This window comes from Hyperolius riggenbachi, chromosome 6 (assembly GCF_040937935.1).
Source record: "Hyperolius riggenbachi isolate aHypRig1 chromosome 6, aHypRig1.pri, whole genome shotgun sequence".
Taxonomy (NCBI): Eukaryota; Metazoa; Chordata; class Amphibia; order Anura; family Hyperoliidae; genus Hyperolius; species Hyperolius riggenbachi.
Genome location: NC_090651.1, coordinates 151,396,864 through 151,424,270, shown reverse-complemented (window position 1 = coordinate 151,424,270; position 27,407 = coordinate 151,396,864). Strand labels below are relative to the sequence as shown.

The following is a 27,407-nucleotide window of genomic DNA, read 5'->3' as shown; positions in this document are numbered from 1 at the left end:
GTGCGCTACGTCCAATGTGGGTTTGATTGACAGTGGCGTTTCACACAGGTTCAGTGAGGGCAACTTCAATGTCGTCCTCTGCACCGGGCAGGGATCCCAAGTCGGCGTCTGCGAACGTAGCTATCATCGTGGGACAGTCGGCTGCAAAGGGCTGGAGAAAGCACCAGGTAAGTAAACTGGCCTTCATCTTGTATGCCTGATGACTCCTTTAAAGAGAATCTGTCAGCCATACTATCTCAGGAAAAAAAACAAATATATAAGTAGATAAATACTTGCTCTACTTACATAACATAGGTATTGCACTGTCCACGTTATGATTCCTGTGAATTTTATAAAGGAAAAGTAGAGAATCCTATTCTAGACAGTTTCCATATTTACTGTGGCTATTTTGAAGCCAGTCGTGATGTAATATCCACCCTTAGTCTCCACTGGGAGGGGATAACAGGAGGAAAAGAGGCTTCAGCCAATAAGGCTGCATTAGTTACTGTAAGTCTGAGAGGAAGTAGAGAAGCAAAAAAAAGACAACCCAGCATGCCCCGCAACTTCTCTTTTGTGTACCAAATTGTCTGTGTACCAAATAAGAGTCGGGTAAACTGGGGAATGCTAATTTATCAACAAGAAAAGTAATAGTGATTTTAACTTTTGGATTGCCTGATTAGCATCCTTATTACTTGTTTACCAGATAAAAATAAATAATTGATTTTTGATTTTATGCCAGACAGTTACTCTTTAAAGTAAACCTGAAGGGTAAACCAGTGCCAATGGGGAGTACTTAACTCAAGAGGGGGAAGCCTCTGGATCCTAATGAGGCTTCTCCGGTCCTTTTCACCAGTGGACATCATCCAGCGCTGGCTCTCCCGAAAGTTCCCCTGTCAGCACCTGTAGGCGGTCCTGCGCAGGCGCACTAGCAGTTTTCCCTCTGAAATAGCTGAGCCCGATCGAGAGATCCGTTAGTGTGCCGACAGGCAATGTAAATATTGGTCTGTGCAGTGTGGGGATCCCAGAACTGGAACGAAACAGCACAGGAGGAACAGCACAGGAGGACGGTGGGACAACTCATTAGGATCCAGAGGTTTCCCCCTTTCAAGGTAAGCATCATGTGTTTATTTTTTTTCCTAAGGTTACAGGTTCTCTTTAAAAAGAGCATCAGCACAGAAGTCAGACAACTGGCATAGTTTGTTAAAGACTAAAGATGGCAGCATCCATGTTGCTCTCACTTCAAGTTCTCTTTTAGCATGTTTTTGCAATGTGGGGAAACCCATCCAGACCTGGGGAGAGCATACACGCGCCATAGATTTGAACATGGGACTCTAGTGCTGCAAAATAAAAAAATACTACAGTATCCGCTGAACCACCATGCTAATAAAAAAAAAGTCAGCAAAAAAAAAAAAAAAAAAGTTTCAAAAAAGTTCTCATCAGGAACCATATTTTTAATTAGAATTAGACACTGCCACTTGTAACGACACAAATTTCCTGTAACGTCTACTGGAGATGTGAGACAAAGCTACACATGCTTAGGCTGACTGGACCACTAGGGGCAGCGCAGGCAGATGCTTTCCACAACTATAGTAGTAAACTTTATTGACTTGGCTGTCATTGCAGCACCTGTTCTTACAACACTGACGCCTGGAATATGATTGCTGCTGTGATCATCAAGGATTACCTGCCAACTTTATTCTAGAAACAATAGAAAGAATTAGCAAGCCAGACACAGTCACACAGTGTTTTAGATCGCAGAGCCAAAACAGGAGAGGAGAGACCAAAAATCACCCGTCTGCAGGGCCGCCTCTGCTATATCCTGCAGGAAGCTGCAAATTTACATTTGAACATCACCCAGAAAACAGCTTAGCATGCTGCATGGAAAATACTGAATGTCAATCTATTGCTTACGCTGATGAAAGATGGAAAAGTCTGCTGAACAATGAGGCGAGTGATGAGGACAAACGGCATGATATGGCGAACAAGCCACTAAACACCAACACAACACATTAAAAGCTGAGCAGCACTTACAGGGACCAGTTTCCAAAACCATTTGGAAGAAGACTTCATAGGGAGCAGCGGGAATTACACAGAAAGCAAGGCAAGGAAAAAAGCAAACAGAGAAAGAATGAATCAGATTTAGCTTCATGAAGCAGCCTGGGTTTGGCAAAAATAGCATGTTAAGGTTTACGGAACAGCAACACATTTTATTCTTGTAATATTAACAAAAATTTCCAAATGAACTTTGCCATAAAACACTGCAAAGGTCTGCAGTTACTAGTCAACAGTTGGAATCAACAAGGTTTTTAAGAGACACTGTGCCAAACCTGACACAGTATGACTAAGATTAAAGCTGCATTGTATACAGCCTCATTACTTTGCCTATAGTGCTGATTTTCAAAAATGAGCCTGTACAGAGCTTTGGCAGTCACACTGCAATTAGGACTTTCTGGTACTGGAGCCATAGAAGGGATCATAGCCATGGCCCTTTGCCCAGACCCATGACGATAAAACCAGCTCTACAGTAAGCCCAGGGTGCCTTTTAGACATGTGAATGGGTGGAGGGTATGGCTAGACCCCACAAAAGTTTGTCCCACCCAACTGGAGAGATACTTCAAACCTTGTTTTTCAAAATGAGCACTGTAAGTAGGCGGGCAATGGTGTATCAAATTTAGCCTTACTCTTAGCAATCACTGTGTCAGATATGACACAGATTTTCTATATGGTTTCATTATATTCAGTAATGATATATAATTAACATACACAGTATATTCATTTTACATGTTCAGTGTACACAAAATGTTTCCTATGAATATTTTATGTCTACCATTTGTGGCCAGCACATGGGGTCTTTAGCAAGCAGAGGCAGACTCTAAGCTTATACACTAAGTGACCAAAAATTAGAGACTCTCTCTAATAACGTGTTGGTCCACCTTTAGCTCTGATCACAGCCGATATTGTTCTTGGCATGGACTTAAGATGCGGATACTGTTGCTGAGGAATGTTGGCCCATGCTGACATAATGGCAGCTCTAAGTTGGGTCATACTGGATGGTGGCATTGCAGAGCTTTGAAGTGATCTTTCGATTTCGTCCCACAAATGCTTAATAGGATTGAGGTCAGGCTAGACCAAGCACGGTGGCAAGGGCCCACAACAGGAATCTTTTCCTATTTTTCTGTGATACCAAAGACACTCTTGATGGTCTCCTGCTGCTAAAGGCCATCCTTTGCAAAGTCCACCTTGTTGTGCGTTGGGATATGCTTTGTGATGCATCTGCATTGAAATCAGCTGTAATTTGTCGTGTTGGTGCCCTTCTGTTACTGCAGACTATGCATGCTACTCACCTTCCTCCTCTCTTATTCACTTGCCTTTTTCAACCAGAATAGTCTTTATGGCTTGAAGGTTTTTTTTCTAAACTGCCACTCTCTAAACACCTGAGATACCATTGGGCAGGAAAATACTAAAAGAGTCGCTGTTTCAGAGATGCTAGAACCAGCTCTTCTTGCCCTGACTATCATCCCTCATTCAAAGTCACTTAAATCTTTTGACTTACCCATTTTGACCTTAACGCCTGTGATAACTACGTTGTTCAAAGCTGAGCATGTCTCATATAAGCAACTCTGTGTTATGTCACGCTATGTCTATTAATTTTGTTGCCACTCAGTGTAAGTATACAAGTGTGTAGAATTTGGTGCCGTTTGAGCTAGTGTTAAGAGGTAGGCTACTTATGTGCTTTAAAAATTTAGTAAAATGGCTGCACTGTTTTAATATTTGTCTTGAACACCAAATTAAAATATAAAAAAACTTACAAAATGTAAACTTACAAAAATGTAATTCACTGCAAACTAGCATCATTTCTCTTTAACCTTTAATAAGTATAGACCAACTTTTTCCAAAACCAGCAAGTATAGGGTGGGGGGGATGCCAGGTGAGGAGAGCAGTGATGCTCTCCAGGAATTGGATCAACAGATATTCTCACAAATCCATCTCTTTCGGGAAGCTAAATATAGAGGACAGAGTGGTCAACCATAAAAGCATCATCCAACCTTAGCTACTAAGTGCTAAAAGACAAGTGACTATCCCAACTGATAACAGGCAGAATGCACTATTTTGGTAAACTCTGCCCATAATATGGTTGACAAGGTTCCCTACATTTTGAGTGGAAATCAATCAGACCAGTGATCGGGAGAACTGTAAGTTGCTGGTCTGTCAGCAGTTGGGTAAGTGATAGAGTACTGGTTTCATCAATATGTATTTGGGAAATACACAATTACTTCATAGAGACATGATCCAAGGCTGAAGTTATACTTTTTCTCTATGCCAGTTTTCTTGTATTTCCTTTTTCATGTGCAGCCCTGACTATATACTTGACCACTCCTTGCATGTACAACAGCTTCCCACCAATTCTAAGTGTGCCCCCCCCACCCCTTTTTTAATGTGTAGCATAGCATGCTTGTACAGCAGCATTTCCTCTCTTTTATATGTTGCACCTCATTTTCAGCTTCTCTTGTCCATCTCTTCACAATGCAACAACTCCCTGTTCCATGTGCAGCCACCTCTTTGGACAGCAGCCAGCCTAGGCCATGGATTATGTGGCCGTGACACAACTGACAAGATTCTTTTCATAATCTGTAGTGCCAACTGCTGTAATTCTTCATATAACTCAATCACCATAACAAACGAAAAATAGTGTTTAGGAACAGCATCAGGCAGGACATGATCAGTCTATTTGTAATTAAATTCACAGAATGGAAAGGTTGGGTTTGTGTTGTGTGGGCAGCAATGTGGCTCTGATTATCTCAAAAGAATTGCAACTACAACAGGTTTGCTAACTTGCCTTAGCAATTGTTCCCTATAACAGAGGTTAATGTTTATCCACTGCTCTCATATATCAGATCTGAGATTGTTGCCTAAAAAAAATAAACTGGGTCACGGTCATCTTGTATAAATCAGTACCTTTAGACAATGCAGACATTCCCTGCTGTGCATTAAAAAAAAAAATCAAGTCGTGAAATACCACAGTCGGTATTTTAGACATTTTTTTCCTAATTCACAAAGATTATCACACGTGGTGGAGGTTCGGTCATTTAACAACAAAAAAAAAATGTTGCTTCAATTTACTAAGTCTTTGTACTTGTAGAAGTCTCACTGGAGTAGATTTCTGCAGCAAGCTGTGCAGAATTATCTGCATGAGCCATTTCTGCTTCCTGCATCTTTTAGATGTGCATACATGCCACTAGAGGGAGCTCTTTTATGTATCATTATAAACTCACCTAAAGGATTATTAGGAACACCTGTTCAATCTCATTAATGCAATTATCTAATCAACCAACCACATGGCAGTTGTTCCAATGCATTTAGGGGTGTGGTCCTGGTCAAGACAATCTACTCAACTACAATATGAATATCAGAATGGGAAAGAAAGGTTATTTAAGCAATCTTAAGCGTGGCATGGTTGTTGGTGCCAGATGTGCCGATCTGAGTATTTCACAATCTGCTCAGTTACTAGGATTTTCACACACACACACACAACCATTTCTATGGTTTATAAAAGAATGGTGTGAAAAGGGAAAAACATCCAGTATGCGTCGGTCCTGTGGGAGAAAATGCCTTGTTGATGCTAGAGGTCAGAGGAGAATGGGCGGACTGATTCAAGCTGATAGAAGAGAAACGTTGACTGAAATAACCACTCGTTACAACCGAGGTATGCAGCAAAGCATTTGTGAAGACACAACACGCTTGTGCGGATGGGCTACAACAGCAGAAGACCCCACCGGCTACAAATAAGAAAAAGAGGCTACAATTTGCACAAGCTCACCAAAATTGGACAGTTGAAGACTGGAAAAATGTTGCCTGGTCTGATGAGTCTCGATAGAGTCAGAATTTGGCATAAACAGAATGAGAACATGGATCCATCATGCCTTGTTACCACTGTGCATGCTGGTGGTGGTGGTGGTGTAATGGTGTGGGGGATTTTTCTTGGCACACTTTAGGCCCGTAGTGCCAACTGGGCATCATTTGCCACGGGCTACCAGAGCATTGTTTCTGACCATGTCCATGACTTCATGACCACCATGTACCCATCCTCTGATGGCTACTTCCAGCAGGATAATGCACCATGTCACAAAGCTTGAATCATTTCAAATTGGTTTCTTGAACATCACAATGAGTTCACTGTACTAAAATGGCCCCCACATTCACCAGATCTCAACTCAATAGAGCATCTTTGGGATGTGATGGAACGGGAGCTTCATGCCCTGGATGTACATCCCACAAATCTCCATCAACTGCAAAATGCTATCCTATCAATATGGGCCAACATTTCTAAATAATGCTTTCAGCATATTGTTGAATCAATGCCATGTAGAATTAAGGCAGTTCTGAAGGCGAAAGGGGGTCAAACACTGTATTAGTATGGTGTTCCTAATAATCCTTTAGGTGAGTGTATACAGTAGATCTGCACAAAGGAATACAGAAACGCCTCTTTGAATGTCTAAATCTCTTGCTCTGTATGAAGAGTGTGAGTGGGCACACCAATCTGTAGGGTCAGGTGCTCGATACTGTGGCATAGGCTATGCCGCAATAAGTCCAGAATATCCAATATATCAGTACACCGTTTTTCATAAAGTCACCCTCTTTATTGAGCCATAAAGTCCACCAGTATAGCCGACAATTGTTTTGGGGGCCTTGCAGGGTCCCCCTTTATCAAGGCGTGTGGTTACGCCTTGATAACCATACGCTGTGATAAAGGGGGACCCTGCAAGGCCCCCAAAACAATTGACGGCTATTCTTGTGAACTATATGGCTCAATAAAGAGGGTGACTTTATGAAAAACGGTGTGCTGATATACTGGATATTCTAAATCTCCTGCTCTGTCATTCTTATCTCCCACTTGCCGTCAGTGCACTGGATCAAATGAGATGAGAAGCAGGAGGGGGGAGGCTTTTCCTACTGGCTTTCTGCTTTAGTCTGTCAATGTTATAGCATGCTGATTGCTAGTTTCTGACAGATCAGAGCTGGTCTTATGCCTGGTACACACCATACAATTTCCCATCAGATCAATGGATCAAAATAATAATTTCTGACAGGTTTGATCAGGATTTCAAATGATTTTCTGATCAATTTTGTACAGAAGTGATCGGAAAAATCTATCCGAAAAATGATGGGAAATTTGATCAGTCAAAATCATCTATTCAACCTGTCAATCTGATGGGATATTGCATGTTGTGTACCAGGCATAATATACTGAACATCTCACTTTGCTTTACTACCTGTTCAAGTCTTTGTGAATTGACATTTATTAACACGTTGAGGTAGTTACCAAACTAGTCTGTAATTTACCTCACTGGTTGGTAATTTTAACTTGCCAAGCGTTAACAGCCTAAGGGCCCGTTTCCACTATTGCGTTGCGGAATCGCCGGCGAATCACCGCAGGCAAATCGCATGCGGGTGCGATTCCGCATGCGTTTTTTGCCGCGATTTCGCATAGGTTAGGGTGATGCGATTTTAACCATGTCACTGCCTGTGTGAATTAACATGGGTACCTATGCGAAATCGCATGCGAATTCGCGGCAAAAAACGCATGGGGAAAACGCATGCGATTTCCCTATTAAATACATTGCGTGCAATTCGCCTGCATTCCACACGCAGGTGAATTCTGCAGGGTCTACCGTGCAGAAAAATCCTGCACACAAAAACGCAAATGAAAACTGACAAGTGGAAACAGTCCCATCCACTTGTATTGCCTATGCGAATCTGCATGCGTTGTCTGCATGCGGATTCGCGCTAGTGGAAACGGGCCCTTAATGATTTGACATTAGATGTTTGGTAAAATCTGCCGTTTTCTGCATTAATGCCTTGTGAATTGAAGTCATTGTTATATCTTTTACTTGCACAAAAGAGCATAGCTTCAACAGTAGCCATCATATCCCTGGAATAAATTGCACTTGTACCAAACTTGATATATCCTACATATTAAAGTGACCCTAAAGTCAGGAATAAAAAATGAGTTTAACTCACCTGGGGCTTCCCTCAGCCCCCTGAAGCTGATCGGTGCCCACGCTAACTCCATCAGATAACCCTGGACCGGCCGGCGGCGACTTCCGGTTTCGCCGTCACCGGCCGACAGGCTGGGAACGTGATTCTTCGCGTTCCCAGCCAGAATATCGCCCCCTATGCTGCTATTGCAGCATAGGGAGGCCGCAATAGCAGCATAGGGGGCGCTATTCTGGCTGGGAACGCGAAGAATCACTCGCGTTCCCAGCCTGTCGGCCGGTGACGGCGAAACCGGAAGTCGCCGCCGGCCGGTCCAGGGTTATCTGATGGAGTTAGCGTGGGCACCGATCAGCTTCAGGGGGCTGAGGGAAGCCCCAGGTGAGTTAAACTCATTTTTTATTCCTGACTTTAGGGTCACTTTAAGACAGAAGTGCACAATACATTAAAGTGAGTCTGAAGCAAACCAAAAAAATAAAAAAATAAAAAATCTGCTGCAAACCTACAACAGACCAACATCACAGCATACCTTCTGACTGGTGTCTTGGTCAACATTCTGCTGTTCTTTCATTCGTTGTTCTTGTTCTAGAATGCCTTTTAGGTGTCCATTTACCTGAAACATGCAGAAACTTGATTTCAGCGAGGATAGTGGATCATCCCTTTGCACACTGTGTGTGTGTGTTTACATATATATGTGTGTGTAACCTGAGATCAGACATTTGCCATAGATTACTGCACTTTACCAATCAACAATGTTTATGAACTGACTCCTAAATTCAATGTAACTGAAGCATGTTACACTTCTTCACTACATGCAACCAAAACAGAATGATGCAAGCAGTCATTTAAGATAGTTTACTGTGGGAAAAGGGCAATAAGGTCCTGAATAAAATAAAAAGCTACACTACACTCTTCACTTTTAATCCCATCAGTGCGTCTACAGTGGTCTCACCTTATTAATCCAGTACATGACAGCATCCTCAATGTCATAAGGCAGGTCCGCAGTCTGGAAGAAGGGGGAGTACTTGTGGACACACGCAATGACCTTTTCAATGCTGACCATCTCCACTGTGTACGCCATCATCAAAGTGTCGATCATTGCAAGGTGAGCACTCTGCACAAAAACAACACCACAATATACTTAATACACAGCAGTCTAGATATGCAGCATTTACACAATAGTCATGACATTTCATCCACGTGATTATATGCCAGGTCAAATGTTCCAGTAATCTTGGCAGAAAAAACTGCACAATGCCTTAGAAGGTACAGCATTTGTTACAACCTAAACCAGTACAAATGTAATAAAATATATGAATGACGTAAAAAAGATCATAAAACATTTTTCATTAAAAATATATAGGCACATGTAAACACGCAGGCTTTTATTAGTGATAAAACATATACTGTGCTCGGTTTCAAACAGTTTTATGTTACATTACATTAGTGATTATTACTTCTCCCTTATTACTTCTCATATTAGAGATGGGTATGAGGGCTTCCTATATTTTTGTACACAGTTATATAGTGAGTTGGATCACATGCATTGAAAAAAAAAATAGTTTTCATTCAAATATCCCTAGAGTTTTGTGGCAGGGCATCCGATCAATGAATGGAAAGTGAGTGCACTCCTTCCATACTTTCTGGACAGCTTTTTACTAGGCTCAATGGTGATAACAGTGATGACTCGTTTTCTACTTGTATGGAGTAAAACCAATTCTGTTAATGAATATTTTGAATTTATAATCTGAGTTCAGAAGTGGTCAAGTAATGGATGAAGTTTTTTTTTTATTTATTTATTTGCAATTGTTATTATAAAAAAGGGCAATATGAGAAAGAACATTCTGAGTGATAAAATAGCCATTTACAGTTTTATAGATAAGTGCCATAGCATCCAAACTGAGTTCATTTATATATAGGAGTGGTTTCCAAATCCCACCAATGTATAGATCCAGATAGGTGGTTAAACATATGATGAACCAATTACTCACCAGTACATAAGTGAAGTCGCCTGCAAACTATATCCTATTGGTGAGACTTGAGGACAGTTTTGTCAAATAAAAAACACAATTTCCTAATCTGCAATCCTGTATTTCAAATTTATATGATTGCTTTTGAGTCCTAAATCTTGCACTAGTCCAATAATAGAGAAGTGAACAACATACATAAAATGATGGATTCCGGCACACACAGATTTTTAGTTATTACTACAGTATAGCCAAGCGGTAACACCAAAATATTACTTGAAATAATCTCAGTTTTCACAAAAACACACAAGAAGTGGAAATCTTTGAAGAAGGCAATTAACTGTAACTTATCTAAGTAAACAGTTGCCCAAGAGTATTCACCAAGTTGAGCCATTGTATATTTTCTATGGATGTGGATAAGATGATTAAAGTCTAATCCCACTAATACTGTTGTTAGGGCTTTAACTACATGTCAAAGCAGTAAAGGAAACAATCTCTCTCACCTCTAAATAATCTTCCATGTCAGCCTGTCACTGCACCAAGACAACATTTGCAAAAGATTCAAAAATGTGTGCAGGTTGTCATATTTTGCCTGCCTAAAAGAAAAACTTCATAAAGAGAGTATGTAGCTGTTTCCAGAGGAAATCAGCTATTCCTTAGGCTGCATCCTCAGCATCCCTAGACACAGACCTTCAACACAGGTGTGTAACAATAGACCCTGCAAGGGATGCAGCCATAGAAAGGAGGGGGGGGTTGGATGCAGAAGCCCTAGGGGGCCCTGTGCGGAGTAGAAGTTTCTTTTCCCTGTCCTGAGAGACTGACAACTAAGGACACTGAGAGAAAAAAAAAACTTTCTGCTGTCTGAACAATCCTCCTAATGACTGCATCTTCTCAGCCACTTATAAGGAATCATACAAAGTTTTGCACACAAAGATTTGTAGTCCCTATTCAGTGTTCAGCAAGGTCTTGTGTACAACGCTGTTATACCCCCAAGTCTTGCTACCCCTCCCCAACTGCTGTGTACTGTAGTGATGCTTGAGAAGTCTGGGCACAAAGAGAAAAATGTTAGCACTTGTCTTGGATGCAGGGCATGCATTTTTCAGTCTGGCAGAGGCAGTGTATGCCTGTGCGATTAACCATTCAACTGCAGCATGTGTTTAGGGATGCGCAGCCTTTCCCCCCCCACCTTTCCTTAACTTTGTAACTATGTAACTGTCAGGTTAGCTGCTCCCAGCCCCTCCTCCTGAGTTTCCTGTTTGCATGATAAGTAGTAGCAGATTTGCATATGATTTGCATCTGAATTGAATGCGAAGTGTGTAGAAAGTCTATATAGGTGCTACACACTGAGCTGGTGGTCATTTCAGATGCAGCCTTAGTGGTATGCGCTGGCGTTCTCCTCGCTCAAATACAAAGTGGGCCGAAATTGTACACTGGGACCTAGTCGCAGGCCAAACTCAATATCTGCTGGCCACCTTCCTCCCTTATAAAGTTCCCAGGTGTCTAATCGCCCCCCTTCAACCACTATACAGTTCCCTAGTGTTTAGTTATTTCCCCCATATCCCCCATATGGCTTCCCTGGTGTTCTAAGGCTTCACCTCCAATATAGCTTCCCTGGTGGCGTAGAGTGGGCCAAACATAATGTAAAGTGGGGAAACACCTTGAGGGCCATGTGTTTGACATGTATGTCCTAAATCACCAATACTTCTAGGTACAAACCGGGGCCGTGCAGAGGTTCTTAAGTGAGGGGGGTGCCCAAATTTAAAAAAAGGTACCCCCTCAAAATGCTCAGTAGTACCTACAAATTGTGGCGACCCCCCCCCCCAACCCCCTTGCCCTGCATGGACTTGTGACCTTCACCCCCCCCCCCTCCAAGTGTCCCAAAGCATGCCCCTGAGGCCCTTCGCTTGACACAATACACTAAGTCACAGGAACGCTGTCTGCATTCGGTAGTGTGGAGTCAGTCGGACCTGTCACCGGTGGCCGCACGGTCCCACTTCCTCGTTTCTGGCTAGGAGGGTATTGGTTGTCATATGGTTGCTGAATGCAGATGCTGGCTGCCATGTGGGTTCTGGGTGCGGGTACAGGGTGTCAAATGGGTTCTGGCTATGGGTGGGTATCAAGTGTCATGCTAGTGTTGATTGCAGGTACTTAGTGCCATGTGAGATCTGGGTACATATACTGGTGTGTGGGTGCTGGGTGCAGGTACTGGGTGTGACATTGGTTGTGAATACTTGGTGCCATGCCTGTACCGGGTGCTAGCTATGGGTGGGCATTGGGTGACACGTGGGTTTCAAATGGAGGTACTTTGGGTGCGGATACTGGTGAAGTAGGTGCTTGGTGCAGATAGTGGGGGCCATGTGGAGGCTGTGTGCAGGTGTGAGTAGTGGGTGCAATGTAAGGCCTGGGTGCAGGTACTTGGTGTAATGTGAGTGTGAGTTCTGGATGCCAGCTATGGGGGGGGGGGGGGGAGGAGGGGTGTTGGTGGATGTTGAGAAAAGTAGAAGTCATTGTGGGTGCTGCAGGAAGAGGAAGTCATTGGGGGTGCTGGGAGAAGGAGAGGTCACTGGGAGTGCTGGTGGAGAGAGAGGTCAGTTTAGATGTTGGGGAGGTCACTATGGGTGATGCTGGTGACAAGAAGGGTGCTGCTGGGGAAGGGAAAGGTCAATGTGGGTGCTGGGGGATGCAGGATCACTGCAGTGCTGATGCCTGGTACAGACATACAGCCCCACACCTGATGCACCATCCACTGTATGCTAAAAATAAGCAGCGGCTGCAGTGTTGTGTAGAGGGAGGTAAATTACATCTCAGTCGGACCAAAATGCTCCAGTACACAGGAGTCACATTTTGATTAAATATTGCTGCAGAACTATGTGTAAAAATGATACCTGAACTTCAGCCTAAAGCTGCCTAGATGCAATAGGCAGGGACAGATTTATATCTTGGGAGACAATAGGCACAAAACAATGCAGTGCCTTAAAACACCTGAAGTGAGAGGGATATAGAGGCTGACATTTTGGTTTCCTTATAAACAAAACCATTTGCCTGGCATTCTGCTGATCTTTTTGCTCGCAGTAATGTGTGAATCACACACCAGTAACAAGCATGCAGCTAATCCAGTCAGACTTCAGTCAGAAACACCTGATCAGCATGCTTATCAGGGCCTATAGCTAAAAGCATGAGAGTCCGAGGATCAGCAGGCCAACTAGGAAATATGCACGGTTTAAAAGGCAATAAATATGGCAGCCTCCATATTCCTTTCACTTCAGGTGTCCTTTAAACTCCATTCATCAATATATTCTAGACTCCAAGCCAGACTATTTACACAACTGGCAAACTGTACCTACCAGTCAAGCTGTGAAGTTTTGCTGAATTAAAATCGCTTATTATAAAAACATGAGTGATCTACATTAGTATTACTATAAATAAGGAAATATCTGAACTCATTAGGTGATCATTCAATAAGTGGTGCCTCTAAACATGTTTATTGCAACTAAATCTGGCCCTGGCTATTCTCATAGTCTGATAATTGATCCAATAATATGACTGAAAAAGAGACACATTTTTCCAGAAAATCAATTTGAACCCTGTGAAACTTAAAGAGACTCCGTAACAAAAATTGCATCCTGTTTTTTATCATCCTACAAGTTCCAAAAGCTATTCTAATGTGTTCTGGCTTACTGCAGCACTTTGTACTATCACTGTCTCTGTAATAAATCAACTTATCTCTCTCTTGTCAGACTTGTCAGCCTGTGTCTGGAAGGCTGCCAAGTTCTTCAGTGTTGTGGTTCTGTGATGCATCTCCCCCCTCCAGGCCCCTCTCTGCACTATTTAGATTAGGGCAGCTTCTCTCTTCTCTCTTATCTTTTACAAGCTGGATAAATCCTCCTCTGAGCTGGCTGGGCTTTCACATACTGAGGAATTACATACAGGGAGAGCTGTCTGCACTCTGCAGGAAGAAACAGCCTGACACTTCAGTGGAAGATGGCTGCAGGGGGAAAGAAACACACAAATGATCTCTTGAGATTCAAAAGGAAGGGTGTATACAGCCTGCTTGTGTATGGATGTATTTTCTATGTGTGGACATACTGTACATCAACCTACTTCCTGTTTTGGTGGCCATTTTGTTTGTTTATAAACAAACGTTTTAAAACTGTTTTTAACCACTTTTAATGCGGCGAGGAGCGGCGAAATTGTGACAGAGGGTAATAGGAGATGTCCCCTAACGCACTGGTATGTTTACTTTTGTGCGATTTTAACAATACAGATTCTCTTTAAGATTATTTTTGAGTAATTTCCTCTACATTACACAGCCTTGGATTTTTATTATTGAGTGCTTAGTCATGGATTGTTATTTGTTTTATTGGCTTATCAACTTTCCTGAATTAATATTAAAAAGTGTATGGTGTTTATTAAAGAAGAGACAATGTTAGTTTAAAGAGGAACTCCAGTGAAAATAATGTAGTAAAAAAAAAAAAGTGCTTAATTTTTTACCATAATTATGTATAAATGATTTAGTCAGTGTTTGCTCATTGTAAAATCTTTCCTCTCCCTGATTTACATTCTGACATTTATTACATGGTGACATTTTAGTGGTCTAGATTTTAGTGGGGCGCCCCATGAGATCTATTGGAACGATCTGCCGCCGAATATCCAGCTTCTAAGTTAGACCAGCGAACACTGTAAGACTGGTGGAACGCAGGAAAATAGCGGCGAGACGCACGGAAGTGACGTCTCTGATCTGAACCCTGACCCAGGAAGCCTAACTGGTGGCCGCCGCGGAGTACGAGGAGTGACGAGCGGCTTCTGAACAGGTCTGCGACCTTCACCTGGCTATACGGTACGGCGGGTGGATGCGGACGGGATAATCTGTAACAGTCCCCCTCTCCTCCTGGACTACTACAGCGGGAACCTAAGGTTGGTGCTTGTACTCACAGGACATATAAGAATGGACTAAGGAGTATATTCCATCTATGAGTATTGTGAGATCCCTTAGTGCTCATTAACTCACCAGGAAACAGGTGGTGCATTGCCCTATATGGGAAAATGTGACTGGATACCTATATTTAACCTGGACACTCTGGAAGGAAGAAAAAGTTTGGGATCAGTGCAATAGAAGTAGGGACTGCACAGATCATATGCAATATCATTATTATTGACCCTTATTGAGGATTATTAACAAACTTATGCGGTTTTTATAATAACCATTTGAATTAGAGACATTTTGAATACCTACATATATAACTGTTTTATGGGTGCACCTTCATTTATGATGATTTTTATATAGAAAAAGAAAAATTCTTTTTTTGAGATAACCCATCAGCAAGCTCTCAGGACGCTTGATTGAGTGAATGCAGTAAGAGTGTGTTGTGTCATATGGAATTTTACTGGAATAATTTTTATCCTATTTTATCTCATTTTTCTCTGATCTTTTATTACTGAATAAATAGATATTTTGTTCTCGTGGAAATTTGTCAGCGCTTCTCACATTGTTTGTTTTAAAACAGCTAATTCCTGTCTGTGAACATTGTTACATTGTGGCAGTTTGCCCAGAGTACCGTGGTACTCAGAGCTTCTTGTGGGAGGGGTTTCAGCACAAAATCAGTCATACAGCGCCCCCTGATGGTCTGTTTGTGAAAATCATTATATTTCTCATGTAAAAGGGGGTATCAGCTACTGATTGGGATAAAGTTCAATTCTAGGTTGGAGTTTCTCTTTAAGCTAGAAGGAACACTAATAATACTGCCTCCACTCAACTGGAGTCATAAAAGCCAAACCTCATCAGTCATAAATGTATGGCTATTTAGGCGACTTTATATTAAGTATGTACAATTTCTAAGTTTGCCTAATATAGTAAATGTTCTCTGAAAACTAACAAGTGCCACTGCTGTATGAAAGTTTTCACACTAAATGGACACATTTTCTCTCATCGATTCTGACAGAATAAGGCAAATGTGTTTATTCAGCAATTCTCTGATTTAGATTAAAAGTGCATTCCAAAATCTCAACAGCAACACATTGCTTTGACACAAGGAGATTAACCAAGCTGAGCTTAAATCTCTTACTTTGCAAATCTCAGTTCACGTCATAATGTAGGGAAAAGTGACAGCATTACTTAGGAGCTCATCTTAAAAATTTACACTGATGGAGATCTAAATTATCTTTACATTTAAATAATGTTGGACAGCATATTTGGAAGAACCCATGTTTGGTACAATAGTGTGGAGCAGCACTCAAGAACCCCAGCATCAAAATCACATTGCCTTGTCCCCACCATGTGACATCACAACAAAACCAAGCTGCTTGCTATACTGATATACAATCAGTGGCAAGTGGAGGGGAGGGTGTGTGTAAGTACCCTGCCTCCTCCCTGATATCATTCCAGGAGGCTGGTCCAGGGACAGATGTCCCACCATGTCACGGATGGATAGGTCAGGGCTCCCAGTGATAATGAGAGCGTTTTAGTAGAAGTCCCCCAGCTTAAATTAATTGGAGGGCTGAGAGCCTAAAAACATAAAAAGGTACAGATATTTTTTGACCTGCCAGTAAGTGTTTGGGGAAGTGGGGGGGGGGAGCTCAGATTTAAATACAGAATGTAGCAGCCAAAACCAACACACCTCAAATTGCATATACCCGTATCGGGAATTTGCTCACATAATTATACAATTTAATGTACGTTTGCAATGAAGCACTGCTCCCTCCACACACTGTTACATCCCAGAGGAAGAGAATTGCTCTGCCATAGCACAGATGCAGAAGACTACATGGTACAGGCAGTTAGTGAGTGCCATTAACTATTTGAAGTGTTCTTTTTGGCCCAGTTTTGCTGTGTGCTACACCTGGCTGATTTTCCTAACCACCAAGCGGTCACAGTGTAGCTCCTCCGCCGCCCCTTCCCCAGCCTGTCAGCAGTCATAGGTGTAGTGAAAGGCATTTGAAGGCTGCCATGTTTGTTTTCTTTAGACCATGGTGATTGGCAGTTCTACTGATCTTTTATAGCTGCCGCAGTGTCTGAATTACACACCTGAATTAAGGCATTAGGGATTGTGGCAATGAGAAATAAGCAGCAGAACACATGCATGTTGCCTAGTCAGGTAGATTCCTTATGAGAACATAACATATCTATAGATAACAGTAGGATGTTGTAGGTATTATGTGTAATAACTACAGCATAACCTGGCTCTCACTCACTGTGTGCAGCATGTATTTTTATTTCCATGCTTATTGCTGGGTCAGTCTCAGTGGTGGGATTAATTTGCACATCTCATGAAAATTTTGATGAGAAAAACTTCTGGATAGGCTCAAAATCCATTTGTGTATATGAATTAAACTTACACTACAGAAACACATAGAGAACTTAAATTGCAGGACTGCAAAATGAACTCGCCGTCTACCCAGAATAATTAAAGGTTCAAGCAGACTGGAAAATATAATTATTACAGGGTCTTGCAGCACAGAATGAGAGCGGCCTCAGTCAGTAGCACAATGTTAACAGGTCTCAAAAATCTATCAATTCATCAGTAGCAGCAAAAATAAAAACATGTAATTCCAAATTACCTTCTATAGATATAACAAGTTTAGTATATATATATATTAGAAGTGGAAGGGAAGAGGGAGAGTCAAGGAAATCATTAAATTATGGGGACTAAAATAAAAATTACACCTGAAAACATTTTAATCTTTTATTGAACAGTGTTTATTTTCTCTGCATACAAAGATCCAATATTTTTTGTCATTGTGGGCGAGCATCACATTATAGGATCTGCTTCCTGCATTTAGCAGAGGTGCAGAAAACCTACCAAATAGGTACGTTTTCTGAACAAGTGGGAACTGAGCCTAGGCAATATGCGGTACTCTACCATTTTACACAAACAAATCAATTTAAATAAAAATGCGATCATATATGGCCATTGAGGCTGGAATCAGTTGAGGTGCACCCAGCACTTCAGTGGATTAGGAAAGCAAGATTTGGACCGGGCATAGAATTCAACTACTTATGTCATCAAGAGGTTAAATAAAAATCAAAACAATGCAGAGTTGCCTAAAACTTTCCTTTCTTGTGCGACAGTTTTTAGATGGATGGATGAATGGATGGATTTACAGTCATTTACAAACCCACATTTGTCTCTGAAATAACTTGAACCTGAGAGAAGCAATTGGTACTCATTATTGCTTATTCTGTATTTAAAGTGTACCAGCGCTGTATAATTAAAAAAATTGCATACATACCTGGGGCTCCCTCCAGCCGCATCTGCTCCAATCGCTCCCACACCGCCGTCCTCCGCTGCCCGCAGCTTCGGGAACCGGGTCCCGTCACTTCCATCATTCAGAGCCAGTCTGGCGTAAGAGAAGTGCGCCCTCTACGTATCTCCCCAGCAGCTGCTTGAGAGATACGCAAAGAGCGCACTTCTCCTGTTACTTGGCCGTGACTGACGTCAGTCATGGGACCCGATTCCCGAAGCTGCGGGCAGCGGAGGACGGCGATGTGGGAGCGATCGGAGCGGATGCGGCTGGAGGAAACACCATGTATAAAATTTTAAATTTAACAGCTCTGAGTCCCTTTGAAGGACAACTGTAACGAGATGATATGGAGGCTGCCATATTTATTTCCTTTTAAGCAATACCAGTTGCCTGGCTATCCTGTTGATACTCTGACTCTAATACCTTTAGCCATAGACCCTAAACAATCATGAAGCAGATCAGGTGTTTCTAACAGGGCTGTGGAGTCGGAGTCGTGGAGTCGGAGTAATTTTGGGTGCCTGGAGTCGGAGTCGGGAAAAAATGCACCGACTCCAACTCCTAATGAATTTTAACTAATTAAAATAGAAAATATGATAAAAAAATTTATTTCTCAGATAATAGTCATCATAATGTATACATACAGTAATAGCTGTGCTTAGTCCACAAAAATGAAATAAACCAATCAAAAATAGTTACTTGTGCTGCTTCAATAAAGCAGTCCCCGTATTTTTAAAGAGAACCCGAGGTGGGTTTGAAGAATATTATCTGCATACAGAGGCTGGATCTGCCTATACAGCCCAGCCTCTGTTGCTATCCCAAACCCCCCTAAGGTCCCCCTGCACTCTGCAATCCCTCATAAATCACAGCCACGCTGCTGACAAACAGCTTGTCAGAGCTGACTGTGTTTATCTCTATAGTGTCAGTCTGCTGCTCTCCCCGCCTCCTGCAGAACTCCAGTCCCCGCCTGCATCCCTTCCCTCCCTGCTGATTGGAGGGAAGGGACGGGGGCAGGGACCAGAGCTATGCAGGAGGCGGGGGAGCAGCTGAGACTGACACTACAGATGTAAACACAGCCTCACATCATGGCTGTGATTTATGAGGGATTGCAGAGTGCAGAGGGTCCTTAGTGGGGTTTGGGATAGCAACAGAGGCTGGGCTGTTTAGGCAGATCCAGCCTCTGTATGCAGATAACATTCTTTAAACACACCTCGGGTTCTCTTTAAAGTCAGATATACACATCTGATTGTGACTGTATATATGATGTGTACACAGGAATCTCTTATATATACGAAATAACATCTATGCTGTAAGTATAAAGCCTGATGTGTAGCTGTGTCACTAATAGAGATAATATATATAAATAATTCTGCGTTGATTCTGATTTATGCAAATGTACGCACTCTCTTTGCTCATGAAATCAAATCATTTGATAGGTTGATAAAATTTGATTTGGCGACTACGAATTAAATGGTACCTGAGAAGGATTAAAAGCAAAGTTTTATACATACCTGGGGCTTCTTCCAGCCCCCTTCAGGCTAATCAGTCCCTCGCTGTCCACCTCCACCACCTGGATCTTCTGCTATGTCCTGGTAATTCATCCAGTCAGCGCAGTCCGGCCGCATGCCGCTTCCACAGCCAGGAGCGTTCTGCACCTGCGCAATAGTGCTGCGCAGGTGTAGTACGCTCCCGCCGGCGGAGTGTGTGCATGCGCATTATGCCAGACTGGCTGAAGTACCCGGACTCCTAGCAGAAGATCCAGGTGGCGGAGGAGGACAGCGAGGGACTGATTAGCCTGAAGGGGGCTGGAGGAAGCCCCAGGTATGTATAAAACTTTAACTGTGCAAATTTGGACAGAGGCGCCAGGCAGGTTAAAATGATCTAAAAACAACTAAGAAAGGAGGAGGAGTACAGGTGGACTTACCTCCTGAAATGATGGACAATCGAGATTGTTCAAATCGCAAATAACAATTTATTTTGGCACTCCGCAACGCGTTTTGCAGGTATAACCCGCTTCATCAGGCAAGGAGTGCAAGCTCAAAAAGGTCCAATCGTGGCAATGCGCCTCTTCGACAGAGGCGCATTGCCACAATTGGACCTTTTTGAGCTTGCACTCCTTGCCTGATGAAGCGGGTTATACCTGCGAAAAGCGTTGCGGAGTGCCAAAATAAATTATTTGCGATTTGAACAATCTCGATTGTCCATCATTTCAGGAGGTAAGTCCACCTGTACTCCTCCTTTTTAGTTGTTTTTAGATCATTTTAACCTGCCTGGCGCCTCTGTCCAAATTTGCACAGTATATAGTCCACCTTGGGTGGAGGGGACTGTCCCCTTCTTTCTATCTACAGAGAGCGACTTCTTAAACCTGAGTGGGGTCAGGTTCTAATGCTCCCCACCTGCATTTCAAGTGGTTGCCTATGTGGTAACCCGTGTTTGTGAGTATATCCACATCTGTTAAATATTTCGCCAACAATTGTTAGACTTACTGCACTATATTGGGCTCTCGGTTTTTCTTTTTGTTTCAAGTGTATAAAACTTTAATTTCATCTGTCTCAGGTTTACTTTGTTACACAGTAGTACTAAACTCTACATATGCACTCTCCACAGAGCTGCAGGGAATCCACTGAGAATGTTGTGCACATTTAACACAGAGGTGTTGTCTATCACCCATAAACCTGGTTCAGATTGTGCATGAAGAATGTGTAATAGAGTAAGAATCTCCTTATTCCCCTGCAGAGTACCTGCACATCACTCTCATGTACCCACAGTTACATTGCCTAGGTTCTGATAGAAGTTTTTGTTCTGGTCTGTACCTTTTACAAGTACTCTTACCAAGGACTAGTTTTAGTCTACGACTAAAGGGAATAAATATGGCAGTCTCCATATCCTTCTCACATCAGTTGTCTTTGAAAATTCCTAAGCGTTGGCAGTTAAGAGACAAATTTCATGTTGCATACTTTCAATCAACAAGATTGTAATATGCAAATTAGAGGGGTCGGAGTCGAGGTCGGAGGAATCCTAAACTGAGGAGTCGGAGTCGGTGGATTTTTGTACAGACTCCACAGCCCTGGTTTCTAACATTGTCAGATCTGACAGAATTAGCTGCATGCTTGTTTCTGGTGTACTTTAGACACTACTGCAGCCAAATAGATAAGCAGGGCTTCCAGGCAACTCACTCACCCCAGTTTACATATTTTTAAAAGTAGGCATAGTGGTTAGTGCTCATGTTTAGCAGCATTAGGATCCTCAGTTCAAATTCTAGACCAGGTCACTATCTGCATGGAGTTTGTATGTCCCTCCCATATCTTTGTGGGTTTTCTCCTGCTACTCCTGTTTTCCTTCCACATCCCAAAGACATACAGATGGTCCCCACCAAAAATTGGCCTTGGACTATGATGGGAACAGAAGACAATTACTTACTAAAGTATGGACTAGATTGGGAAGTCCTCTGAGGGAAAAATTAGTAACTCAACTACAGTGTTCTCCCCAGGCTCTTTTAGCCGGGTGCTCCACCCGGCTAGATTTGGTGAACACCCGGCTGTCATCGGCTCACCTCCTCCTATTCTGTAAGCAGAGTTACACACAGAAGCACCGGCCCTGCATTCTCCCATCTCACCCCACCCGGCTAATTTTTCATGCCCCCCGGCTACTATTTCATGCCACCCAGCTGGAAAAAATTCTGGGGAGAACACTGAACTTTATGCATTATGTAAAAGAGCTGCAGAAGATATCAGTGCTATATACATATTCAATAATAATGAATTCAACAGGTCGGGAAGTAGGTAAATTCAGTTGAGAGGTCTGGGCTAGCAGCAGGCAAAATGTTCTTATGCTAGGAACACACCATACAATTTTGTGTTAGATAGACGGTTCAATAGATAATTTCCGTCATGTCCAATATTATTTTCGATCGTTTTTCTGGTCGATTTCTCATAGAAGTGAATGGAAATTGATAAGAAAAGATAAGAGAATCCAGCAAGAAATCAAACGGATAAACAAATCGAAAATCGATTGAACGGAGAATCGACCAAAAAACGCATTGTGTGTTCCCAGCATTAGGACAGCTTTCTATTTAGATTACTGTTGCCATGAAACCAACAAACTTGCACCTTGGTGCAGGAGTAATCAGCTGGAGCATTTTCAACGCCTGCACTAATCTAATGACCGACTGCAAAATGACACTCATCTGCCAGGTTCAAGGTATATGAACCAAACAATTAGTTAAAATAATGTTTGACAATAAACCTTGCAATATGTAGAGCTGGACTGAAAGTATTGAGTTTTTCTAAAAAAAAAATAATAATAATTCTGAAAAGGTGACGGGGTCCCTTAAGGAACGGAACATGAAAACAAAACACTGCACTCCCACAAAGTTGAGACACACATAAAAACTACACAGAAACACTGAAAGCATAATTCATAAGATACCTAAAGGAATCTAGCAACATGGAAAAAGAGATGACTTTTCCAGAGCCGTTTTTAGACCAATATTGAACACAGTGTAGACCACACTATGCTGAAAAATCCATAACACAGGCCATCGTAGTGGATGTTCTAAACAGCACATAACTTTCTGAAGGAGCAGCAAGTTTTGTAAAATCTTTTTCACCTTTGCCAGTTTTACTACACACAGAGAGTGGAGATTGCAAACAGTCTATAAAGCAATATTCGAAGGAACTTGAGTGAATAGTAACGTTTGCTTACATGAATAAGAAAACAGAAGCTGTTCAGCTCCATCAAATTTGCCAGCTAGATGGGTGTCACCGATTCCGAACATACCACTGTGCCTGGCCAGAAACTTACAAGCAAGCCCCCTCCGGCTGTTCCATGGCCAGCCTTAACTCCTTCATTGCTGCAGTTATTACTCCTGTCTTCCTCTTGTGTGAACAATATTTCTGCCGACATTGGAAATCACTCGAATGTTAAACAAAACATTCTGTTACGGGCACTTAGACAATACTCTAAAGTTCCTCAAGACGTCTCTAAATATAGATTTTATTATAACACAAGCTTGGTGAACTTTTCAAGATTCCCATTATGAAAGACATTTGCAGCACTACAATCAAAATAAAACACTGGGCAAGGTGGGAAAATAATAGTTTATAATATATAGCATATGCTCTAGGTTTGGAAATGCACACACAGTCTCCCGGCAATGAATCTTGTATATTCTTGCCCCAGAATCATGTATTTTCTTGCTTCAGTTAGTATTTACCCCAAGGATACAGGAAAGTAGTTATCTCACATTCTCTTCTTTGACAGGTCAGCAATTCCACCTGTTCAGGAATCCCAAGCTCTGCACATCTGTCAGCTACACACACCGGGCAGGAAACATGCAAGCTAATACTCCTCCTAAACACAGCACAATGTGCGATACAACCTAATTACAGGCGGGAAAAACACATTGCACGTAAAAATAAAATAACTCAACATACACATCTTTTCACAGGTGAAAATAAAGACTATTTATGGTTATCTGACTAGCCGTTAAAATGCCACACCATTAAAATACCCGACCAAGGAAAATTGGAGCAAAACTGCTAGAAAATAATTACAAACATGGAGCAGTTGTTTTGAGCAACCAATCACAATGCTTCATCTGGGCATCTGCTCCATTTTTGTACCACTTAAGGACTGGGCTATTTTTGGAAGATCTGTGCTGGGTGGGCTCTCCAGCCCACAGCACAGATCGTGTAATAGCCAGGGCGACCAGACTTCCCCCCCCTTTTTTCCCCACTAGGGGGATGTCCTGCTGGGGGCCGTATGATGAAAACACCGGGGATTTCTTCCCCTCGTGTTTACAATTAGCCTGCGAGCCGCGATCGGAGGCTCACAGGCTCATCACGGAGACACCCTCGGTGAACTGACATGGAAAGGCCGATCAAACGAGCGGCCGTTTCCATGTAATTCCACTTACAACCTGCCGCCGCCTATTGGTGTTAGGCGGTCGTTAAGTGGTTAAAGTGAACCCGGGGTGAGAATAATAGAGGCTGCCATATTTGATGCCTGGCAGCCCTGCTGATAAATTTGGCTGTAGTGGGGTCTGAATTACACCAGAATCAAGCATGAAGCTAATCTTGTCAATTCTTACAATGTCTGAAACATCTGATCTGCATATGCTTGTTCAGGGTCCATGGCTAAAAGTATTAGAGGCAAAGATCCAGCAGGACTGCCAGGCAACTGGTCTGCTTAAAAGGAAAATAAATAAGACAGCATCCATATAAAACTCTTACCTCAGGTTCACTTTAAGCTGTAACTTCCCTTTCCTTGCTTTCAGTCAGGCCCGGATTTCCATCACAGGAGCCTATAGGCACAGATGTCTTGGTACCCTAGACTTCACCCTCCAAGAACATGCAAACCCCAGCCGAACTGCACTGCAAGTGTGCTGGCTGGCCCAGCTGTCACTTCTCCCTTACCCGCCATAGGTAGCTGCAGATTAGCACCTTAGTATTAAGTAGCCAGAGCTAGGCTCAGTATAAGTAGCTAGAGGCGCCCCCAAATATTAGGTAGCTAGATGTGCCCCTGACTTGAGGGAGATTTGGTCCGTGGAATACTGAGACCCAGGTGCATGAGAGGTCATTTACACTCTGCTCCAGACTCTGCATAGGCAAAGGGAAGGGAGGCACTTGGGGAGGGGAGTGGGCCGCCTTTCCTTCATCAGGCGCCTGTAGGCACATGCCTACAAAGCCTTATGGTAAATCTGCCCATGTATGTTCACAGATACTGACCTAATTTGTTTTCACAGAGTTGCCCTTGTTTGACTGTAAACCTTTTAATTTCAATATATACTTTGTAAATGGGCTGCTGTAGGGGAACTCAGTAAGTAGCAAAACATTTGCTGAGCACCCCTTTTAACCACCTTTGTGAAAGGGTACTTACCTGATTTCATGAGATTGATATACTTACTGTCATATTGAACATACTAAAGTAACAGTACTCCTACCATGTCTGTCAGAACCTTTGTAACACACTATATATGGGTTCTAATTCAAAACAGTGGCTGCTCTCTGACCAAAATGCATGCCTGAGGATCAAACAAGAATGGTCAGTGGCTCTTTTTGACACCGGAGACAGCATGCCAGGGGTCATCATTTTCTATTGTCTTGATGTGGGCGGGGATTGCTTCATCTGGGTAACCAATCCTGTCAGTTGTTCTATAGCAGGTATACAGCAAGAAGAAAGACACCTTTGTGCCATTGAGGAGGGTGTTGGGCCCAGGAGATTGTGGCAAAAAAGTAAGAAAGTATAATTTGGTTTTCAATGTTTTCTTTATATACAGTAGATATCAGATGACCGTCTAGAAAAGGTAGCTGTAGACACTGCTATGAACATACAGTGCGTTTACTGCTATGTACATACAGCACGTAAGGACTGTCTATGGAATCAGGACCAGGTCTTGTAATATGTATAGTAGTATGCACAATTACATATTTACATATTTACCCGTTTATAGCATTAAAGACTAAGAACAAATATGATCTCTTTGGCCAGCTAAAGTGTTGTGATCTATGAACCAAAACATCCTTTTTTCAGTACAGAAATAGTAATGTTTGTTTTACTGAATAATAGTATCCAGAGGGTTAATGCATCTGCTGGAGAAACGGAAGGCACACAACTGGAGCAGACGGAAATTCTTATCCAGTCATTATTATTACCGCCCTGATAAGGGGGCACTAGTGTCTGCACTAGAGAGCTTGGATGAGGTCAGAACTCCTGTATACATTGGATGGAGTGCACTATGATGGTTGGGATTACACCTTATTTCAGTTGCTATCAAATGTGAGCTTAAATAGAACCCGTGACCAAGAATTGAACATCATCCCAATCAGTAGCTGATACCCCCTTCCCCATGAGGAATCTTTTTATTTTCACAAACGTATCATCAGGGGGCTCTGTATGGCTGATATTGTGGTGAAACCCCTCTCACGGTGTGAGGTCAGGACCATGGTCCTGACAGTTTCCGGTCTGTGAACCTCATTGTGGGAAATAACAGCTGTTAATAGCTTGGTCCAACTGCCAAAAAAAAAGCAAGCAGCATCTCCTTCCACTGACATGGTTATAAATATTTGTTGGTTGCTATTGATAACAACACTACACCTTCGTTCGGCACCATATCATAGGAAGTGTGATAACTTGACACTTATCACAGCAAACAGCATAGGAGATTAAACTTCTTAGACGTCGTCAAAGGTTCAAGAGTTTATTTGTAAAACAAATATACAGATGTGTTCATCAGCAATCTTATATCTCCGTTACATGTTACCTCCCTCGGCAAAGCAAACGGTCTGTAGAATCTTATGTGTTCCATGCAGACTTGGTCTATCCCTAGTGACGAGAGACCAGGCTTTCTCTTTGTTACATCTATGCTAGTTGCACTTAGGCATATATACAGCATACAGAAAATGTAGAAGGAAAGTAGAATCAGGAGTGAGAAGTAAAGTCATAAGTGAGAAGTCCCCTCGGAAACCCATGTTGGCTATTCTTATACTAACCTCTAAAGAGTTAAATGTGACATCATCCCGCATGGGATGGTCCAGTCCCCATCGCATGCAATTTGCTGATAATAGCATGTGATGGATGACCCTATCCACGCCTGCTCCAATGGGACTAGCCAAACATGGCGTTTCCTCTACTTGTACCCAGAAATTAGGTAAAATGTTCCCTGGCTATTGTTTACCTTTAGGGAAATATGAAAACACTCGATCTTTACAGTAAAGGCTGCCCAGATGTCTTTACATCATGGACAGATAAGCACTATGGCTTTGTGTGAGACACAAAACCATGTTCCACAGTGCTTCTAGAAATGCCTCTCTCTCTCTCTCTCAGAGAAAATGATCCTTATGGCCCATACTCATGGGCTACATTTGTGGCCTGTCGCTAGCACACGTGAGCGTGTGCGCGACAGACCGGCGACAGCTCCTCGCCAGGTCCCTCCGCGTACACACACGGAAGAGGGATCAGCGGTGCGACGGAAGCTGTCACCGACGTTCCTCCCCCCACCGCCGGAGGCGCCGTGTTCTGCATAGAGCTTGCTGTCGCTAGTCCGCATACACACGCGGACTAGCGACAGTTGCGGCGAAGTTGCGGCGGCAACTGTCACCAGGCGATTGACCGCGCCAAACGCCTGGCGACAGCAGCGACAAGCGACGGTTCGAGGTTGCGGCGACAATTGTAGCCCGTGAGTATGGGCCATTAAAGAGACACTGCATAGCAAGTCTTTTTACAAACCTAGTT

The 27,407-nt window shown here is 42.6% G+C and overlaps 1 protein-coding gene across 3 annotated transcripts in view; it reads right to left on the bottom strand.

Moving 5' to 3' along the window:
* The window catches only part of CAMSAP2 (calmodulin regulated spectrin associated protein family member 2), a 184,211-nt gene that overhangs the window by 68,477 nt on the left and 88,327 nt on the right, over nucleotides 1–27,407 (bottom strand). For 2 of the 3 annotated variants that reach the window (XM_068240085.1, XM_068240088.1), the window contains exons 3-5: nucleotides 8,924–9,085; nucleotides 8,501–8,584; nucleotides 2,011–2,043 (exon numbers count right to left, since the gene is read on the bottom strand). In XM_068240085.1, coding sequence (XP_068096186.1) covers nucleotides 2,011–2,043; nucleotides 8,501–8,584; nucleotides 8,924–9,085 — 279 coding nt within the window. The remainder of the gene's footprint in view (nucleotides 1–2,010; nucleotides 2,044–8,500; nucleotides 8,585–8,923; nucleotides 9,086–27,407) is intronic. The other variant, XM_068240087.1, reaches the window with a different exon arrangement.